This window comes from Castanea sativa, chromosome 6 (assembly GCF_040712315.1).
Source record: "Castanea sativa cultivar Marrone di Chiusa Pesio chromosome 6, ASM4071231v1".
Lineage (NCBI taxonomy): Eukaryota > Viridiplantae > Streptophyta > Magnoliopsida > Fagales > Fagaceae > Castanea > Castanea sativa.
The window spans coordinates 20772430-20780427 of NC_134018.1; the positions used below are offsets into that span (position 1 = coordinate 20772430).

Sequence of the window (7998 nt, forward strand, 5' to 3'; positions counted from 1 at the left end):
AGTGTCACATATTCTCGCCGAGGAGTCTAGCTCGAGGCTGAAGAGGATTAAGGGGGGTACTCCACCTATTTTGGGCTTCTCGGATGAAGATAAAGTTGGGACCATTCAACCACATGACGATGCCCTGGTGGTTACATTGAGGATAGGGGGCTATGATGTGAAAAGAGTGATGGTTGATCAGGGTAGTGGTGCTGATATTATGTACCCAGATTTGTTTAAGGGGCTTAATTTAAAGCTCGAAAATCTTACGGCTTATGATTCACCACTAATAAGTTTTGAAGGGAAGACCGTCATACCAAAGGGACAAATTCGCTTGCCTGTGCAATCAGGTCCAGAAACAGTTGACGTGGATTTCATTGTGGTAGACGCTTATTCCCCATACACGGCCATCGTCGTAAGGCCTTGGCTGCATGCTCTGGGTGCTGTTTCCTCAACTCTACATGCTCTGGGTGATTGAGGAAATTCTTAGGAGCCAATGAGTAGCAAGACAATGTATATCGGCTGCAATACTGCATCAGGTTGAATCAGAGTCCTCAGTTTCGGCTATGGAGGACTTATAGCAATTAACATCTCTAGATGCGCCCAGTGCGATGACAACAGAGGAAGTAACATGTGAAGAGTTAGAAAGATTTCTTATAGGAGACGATCCTGAAAAGTTCTTTCAAGCTGGTGTTCGGCTACGACATCAAGAGAAGATGGAATTGGTTATGTTTTTGAAAAACAATATCAACGTATTTTCCTGGGATCCCTATGAGGCCTCTGGGGTTGATCCAAGCTTCATTTTCCATCATTTGAACGTCAATCCTACTATTGTCCCGAGGAGACAACCACCTTGGAATTCTTCTAAAGAGCATGCCGAGGCTGTCAAGGAAGAGGTGCTCAAGCTTAAAAGGGCTGGGGCAATTAAAGAAGTTTTTTATCCGGAATGGCTGGCGACACAGTAGTGGTGAAAAATAAGAATGGAAAGTGGAGAGTGTGTGTGGACTTCACAGACTTGAAAAAGGCGTGTCCTAAGGATTCGTTCCCAATGCCCCGCATAGATCAGTTGGTGGATGCTACAATTGGACATGCTCGGATGAGTTTTTTGGATGCTTTCCAAGGCTATCACCAAATACTCTTGGCACTAGATGATCAGGAGAAAATAACCTTCATTACTCCTACGGGGAATTATCATTATAAGGTGATGTCATTTGGTTTAAAAAAACGCAGGGGCTACCTATCAAAGGATGATGACCAGGATGTTCAAGTCGTAGCTGGGAAAGACTATCGAAGTGTATGTGGATGACATGGTGGTGAAAAGCAAAGGTCGTGTCCATGCATGTGAAAGATTTAAATGACATTTTTCAGACTCTGAGGAGGTATAAGTTGCACCTTAACGCCTCTAAATGCTCTTTTGGCGTAGGCTACGGTAAATTCTTAGGCTACATGGTGACTCATAGAGGAATAGAAGTAAATCCAGCACAAGTCAAGGAAATTAACAGATTGCAACCTCCTCGGAACCCAAAGGAGGTTTAGAAGCTAACGGGGATGACTACTACTCTCAATAGTTTTATTTCTCGATCTGCTGATAGGTGTAGACCTTTCTTCCAATTGCTAAATAAGTGGAAGGGATTCGAATGGACCGAGGAGTGTGCCTTAGCTTTTCAACAACTTAAAGAGTATCTTTCTTGACCACCCATCATGTCTCGGCCAGAGGTGGATGAAATCCTGTTTGCGTATATAGCGGTGGCTATTCACGCCGTCAGCTTGGTTTTAATACGGGACGATAGTGGTATACAGAGACCAATTTACTATGTGAGCAAATCTCTGCATGAAGTTTAAGTGCGTTATTTGCCATTGGAGAAAGCGATTCTAGTCGTAGTGTATGCTATGCGTAAGCTTCCTCACTATTTTCAATCCCATACAGTTGTTGTTTTGACTTAGCTCCCTCTTAAGTCGGTATTGCGAAGTGCTGGTTACTTGGGGAGGATAGCTAAGTGGGGAACTATCTTGGGGGATTTTGATATTAAATATATGTCTCGCACCTCTTTCAAGGGCCAGGTCCTTGCTGATTTGGTGGCAGAATTCGCTGAACCTTCATTAGAAGAAAGTGCAAAGGGGTTGCACATGGATGGAAAATCAATTGGCGTGATTTCGTGCAAGGAACTTCCGAGTTGGAAAGTGTATGTTGATGGGGCGGCAAACCAAAAAGGATCAGGTGTGGGACTAGTTCTTGTGTCTTCGGAGGGGCTTACATTTGAGAAATCGTTGAGATTGGAATTCTCGGCTACCAACAACGAGGCGGAATATGATGCCCTACTGGTTAGGATGGATATGGTTTAGAAAATGGGGGGAAAATCAATCCAAATGTTCTCGAATTCTCAGTTAGTCGTGGGCCAAGTGGTGGGGACATTAGAGGCTAGAAATCCAAGAATGCAGGAATATTTAACCCAGGTCAGGTGTTTACAATCCAAATTTGACTCTTTTACCTTAATGCATATAGCTAGGAGTGGGAACACACATGCTGATTCATTAGCCACACTTGCAACATCTTCGGCTCAAGGTTTGCCCCAAGTCATTCTCGTTGAAGATTTGTTGAAACCTGCTCGGATGGCTGTTGATGTTGTCCGTATTCATCAAGTTAGGTTCGGACCTAGTTGGATGGACCCCATAGTATCCTTTCTTAAGAGCGATGTCCTGCCCAAGGAAAGATTTGAGGCAGATAAAGTTCGCAGAAAAGCGCCCCGATTCTGGTTGTCTGAGGATCAGAAGTTGTATAAACGCTCCTTTTCTGGGCCATACTTGCTGTGTATACACCCTGAAGCAACGAAGTCACTTTTGGAAGAATTGCATGAAGGGATTCGTGGAAGTTATATGGGAGGAAGGTCTTTAGCTCATAGAGCTCTGACCCAGGGATATTGGTGGCCCAACATGCAGAGAGAGGCTCAGGATTACGCGAGAAAATATGACCAATGCCAGAGATTTGCTCCTAACATCCATCAACCCAGTGGTGTACTTAATCTTTTGTCTAGTCCTTGGCCATTCGCTTAATGGGGATTAGATATAATAGGGCCTTTCCCAAAGGCTATGGGAAATAAAAGGTGGTTGCTCGTAGGAACTGATTACTTTACCAAATGGGTGAGCCTTTGTCAAACATTAGAGATGTGGATGCAAAGAAGTTTGTTTAGAAGAACATTGTCACTAGGTTTGGAATACCTCATACTCTTATTTCAGACAATGGCTTGCAGTTTGATAGTAAAGCTTTCAGAAAGCATTGTTGTGACCTAGGTATCACAAATAGGTACTCCACTCCAGCTTATCTGCAAGGAAATGGGCAGGCCAAGGCCGTTAACAAAGTTATAGTAAGTGGACTCAAGAAGAGGTTGGATGATGCAAAGGGAAGGTGGGTGGAAGAATTGCCACATGTTCTGTGGACATATCGGACTACACCACGAAGATCCATAAGAGAAATGCCCTTCTCTATGACTTATGGGGCCGAGGTTGTGATCCCTTTGGAAACTGGGTTTCCGACGTTAAGGACAAGCTCTTTCAGCCCAGATAATAACGATGATTTACTAGAGAAAAGCCTGGATCTAGTTGAGGAACGGCGAGAGACCACCATGGTTCAGCTAGCTTATTATCAACATAAGCTCAAACGAGAATATGATGCTCATGTAACGTTAAGGTCACTTGCACCTGGAGACTTAGTATTGAGGAAGGTCTTGGGTACTGTCAAGAAGCCAGCATGGGGAAAGCTAGGACCTACTTAGGAAGGATCATATCGAATCATTTCTTTAGTAGGCCTAGGGGCATATCGTCTAGCAGATTTAGATGAAAAAGTTGTACCACGTCCATGGTATGTAAATAACCTACGAAGGTACTATTATTAATGAAAGACTCTTTTGCCATTCTTTGTTCTATTATTATTGTGTTGTGATTTAGTTCATTTTTATAAGTATCAAACAGAAACTTGGTCATGCATGGTTCCTCGGATCACATACCTCGTGGAAATTGATAATTTATTAAATGTTAAACAGAACTTTAGTTACGTCTGGTCCTCAGATCATCTACTTTGAGGAAATTAACATTTCAACTCATTATTTCTTAAGTATCAAACAGAAACTTGGTCATGCATGGCTCCTCGGACCACATACCTCGTGGAAATTGATATTTTATTAAATGTTAAATAGAACCTTAGTTACGGCTGGTCCTCGGATCATCTACTTTGGGGAAATTAACATTTCAACTCATTATTTCTTGAGTATCAAATAGAAACTTGGCCATGCATGGCTTCTCGAACCACATACCTCGTGAAAATTGATAATTATTTAAATATTAAACAGAACCTTAGTTATGTCTGGTCCTCAGATCATCTACTTTGGAGAAATTAACATTTCAACTCATTATTTCTTAAGTATTAAACAGAAACTTGGTCATGCATGGCTCCTCGGACCACATACCTCGTGGAAATTGATATTTTATTAAATGTTAAACAGAACCTTAGTTACATTTGGTCCTCGGATCATCTACTTTGGGGAAATTAACATTTCAACTCATTATTTCTTAAGTATCAAACAGAAACTTGGTCATGCATGGCTTCTTGGACCACATACCTCGTGGAAATTGATATTTTATTAAATGTTAAACAAAACCTTAGTTACGTCTGGTCCTCAGATCATCTACTTTGGGGAAATTAACATTTCAACTCATTATTTCTTAAGTATCAAACAAAAACTTGGTCATGCATGGCTCCTCGGACCACATACCTCATGAAAATTGATATTTTATTAAATGTTGAACAGAACCTTAGTTACGTCTGGTCTTCGGATCATCTACTTTGGGGAAATTAACATTTCAACTCATTATTTCTTAAGTATCAAACAGAAACTTGGTCATGCATGGCTTCTCGGACCACATACCTCGTGAAAATTGATATTTTATTAAATGTTAAACAAAACCTTAGTTACGTTTGGTCCTCGGATCATCTACTTTGGGGAAATTAACATTGCAGATTATCCTCCTAGGTATTAAACATGAATTTGGATATGCTTGAATTCTTAGGCCAAATTGAACATCAAATCAAGTCTTAAACTGTATTTCTCTTGTTTTAAGTTCAGATATATTCATACCTATTTAACTGTATGTTGTTGTACTTTGGATATTACAGTTTCAATACATAGTTTATCTGCTGATAATTTAAGTTGATAAAGTCAGTGTAGTTTCATGTCAGATTACTAGTATTGACTAGGGCATTATAAAGATGTCCTTGTACATTGGGATATTAAGTTACTTATGTTATGCATGTAATTTACATTAAGATAAAAGAGATAAATATTTCAGTAAAGGAAATTGACAATAAATTAAAGAGCAATCTTTTGAATTTGTCATTGATTCTGTCAGTGGGTACATTGGAAATAAAATTCTAAAATGAAAGGATTAAAATAAGAGTCCTGAAACAAAACAAAAAAAAAAGAAAAAAAAAAGAAAAAAAAAAAGAGCTACATAAAGACAAAGTCCCAGATGGCCTATGCCTTGGGTGTAGGTGGAGGGTCATGGTTGGACTTCTTTGCAGCCTCTTTCACTTTGTCCTCCTCCCCTGTCTGCTTAGGCTTAGCTTCCGACGACACTTGGACTTGTGGAGGAGCATCTTGTTTAGCATGCTCTCTCATGCGCTCCTCAGCCTTGTCACCTTGTTCCCTTTCTTTATCAAAACCAGCAAGTTCTTTAGGAGCTGGAATAGGTTCTTGAATTGGAGATGGCTATATCAAAGGCACTATCTCGGAGGTAGTTGAAATGGGAGGAAGGTCTTCAATCACTCGGATGTCCTGAGGAATCCAAATGTTCTCAGCCTTTCTCCATTCAGAAGTAGTTGGGACTCTTGCCACGTTTAGGGCTTCTGCCCAAACTTGTTGGCAGTACTCCCTACACAATTCTGCCAACTCCTCGGTCAGTTGGGTTTCCGTTGCCTTAACCCCTTCGTTGTAAGAAGCCTTCTTGGCAGCCTCCATGGTCTCTCTAAGGGCACGAGCCTCTTCCTTGGCTTGAGCAAGCTTCTTCTTTAAGTCCGAATTTTCCTGCTGAGCTTTGGATAGATCTTCTTCTTTCTGGGGCAGCAGTTTACCTTGCCCTTCCACTTGAGCCTTGGTATTCTTGAGTTCGGCCTCGGCACTATTTCTCTCTTTCTTTTCGTCTACCAATTTTTTGGCCAGATCCTCTTTCTCTGCCTGGGCACGACCTAAAGCTTTCTCAGTCTCGACTCTAACCTGGAGTTCAGCTATAGCCTGTTTCCGAGAGTCCTCCACCCACTTCTCGGCAACAAAAACCTCTTGAATGGCCTGCATTGAAATGTTGAACAAGTGCATTATGTTAGAAACAACATAGAAACACGCATGAAAGACTTTATGCAGAAAGATAATGAAAACAGTAAGATAGAAGTAATTGGAGGATACATACCAAAGCCAAGTCTCTTTTTAAGGAGAGGAAAAGGTGGGGTTGGGTCATATTCTCCGAAGCCTCCATGTCCTTTGGTAGAAGAAGAGGTTGTTCCAGAGCATTAGCCAAGTGATGGGCATGTCCTCGTTGGAACTCCCTTATGCTAGAATGAGAAGGAATTGGAGCCCCATCTAATTCCAAGATAGGGGACCAATTGGCCTGCGCGCGGTGCACCTCGGCCTAGCCATGGCTTTCCCCACTTTCTACAGAAGAAGTGCACATTTTACCCCTAGCAACTTTTTGTTGTTATTGTTGTTTCAGCCTCTTCTGTTGTGCCATTTCTGTCTCTTCGACCTCATTTTTCCTTTTCTTTTTGGGGTCGGGGATAGGAAGCTTAGGGTCGGAGGGAGGAGGAGGTGGTGGCAGATTGGGAGGGGGTTGAGACCCAACTGTATCCTTTTTGGGAGCTTGTGTACCCCTCTTGATCATCAGTGATCTTAAGCTAGACATCTCTTCTTCCTCGACACTAGTATCAACCTGCGCTGTTACTAAGCCCTCTATACCAAAACTCTCCGCATGTTTGTTTTCTTCGTCCGAGAGGATGACGACGTGACCCTCTAGAGGTCTTTCGGCTTCCTCAAGACGGAACTAGTCAATTTCCTCTTCAAGGGATAAGTGCGAAGACGTTGACTCTTCTCGGATGAATATTTCCAGAGGACGTGTTGAAAAAGGGACCGCTCTAATTGGTCGTGTGTACAAGATGATGGAAGGATCGTTTGGTAGCTCGTGGGCAGAAAGAAAGCCAGGTCCCGAAATGTCTATCCTTCTGCGTCTCTGGTCACCCGTAATGATCGCTTTGCCGATATCTTGGAAGTCCTCCGACAGAGGGTTGTATCCCAATATGAGATGGGCTACTTTCACTTGTAGGTCCTCGCTCACGAACACCTCGGATCGTAGAACGCAATTGAGGTCCGTGACGCTGCAAAGGCTTAGACGGGGCTGTACGTGTTGTTTGGCTGCAAAAAATGTCCGAGGAAGTGAATATGGTTAGATCGACAATAAGGGCCAAATCAAGAGAGAATAGAAGATAGTGTAATCAGAAACGGTAAAGTTAAAACAAGTAAGTCAGAGGTTAGGTAATCTAATTCCTATGGAGTCACACCTGGGGTTCCCCATTTGACTAGGCAATGAGGACCGTCGTACCACATTCTAGAAGCAATTAGGTAGTCGTCCTTCATACCTTTATTGGATTTGGGAAGACAGGATATGAGCCTAACAATGCTAGATCTAGATTTGAGGTAATATCCTACATCTTTAAGTTTTTGACACTCATACATGTAAACGACATCGTGCCATGTGAGGTTCAGAACCATTTTCTCATTTAGAGCATTGACACAGCCTAAAACTCTAAACACGTTGGGTTTACATTGGTCTGGGCAAAGCCTATGGTTGCGGAGGTATTCGCCGGTTACGTTTTTCATGGGAAGTGTCATCCCACCCCTTAAGAATGCGATGATGGGAATGACAACTTCTCCTTCTTCCCTATCGTCAGCTATGGCTTCTGGGGAGCAATATCTTAAAACTACA

General features: G+C 42.2%; 1 protein-coding gene across 1 annotated transcript; it reads left to right on the forward strand.

Annotated features, from left to right (window-relative positions):
* Positions 1-2472: 2472 nt before the first annotated feature.
* On the forward strand, positions 2473-3267 carry LOC142639623 (uncharacterized). The gene is made up of 2 exons (XM_075813773.1): positions 2473-2864; positions 3228-3267. Exons 1-2 carry the CDS (start codon positions 2473-2475, stop codon positions 3265-3267), a joined length of 432 nt encoding a protein of 143 aa, XP_075669888.1.
* Positions 3268-7998: the final 4731 nt, after the last annotated feature.

Excerpts from the sequence above, each read along its gene's own strand:
- LOC142639623 (XM_075813773.1), top strand. The coding sequence starts at position 2,473 with ATGCATATAGCTAGGAGTGGGAACACACATGCTGATTCATTAGCCACA. Across the intron at positions 2,865-3,227 it reads GGAAGTTATATGGGAGGAAG|TTTGATAGTAAAGCTTTCAG; the intron begins GTCTTTAGCTCA and ends AATGGCTTGCAG.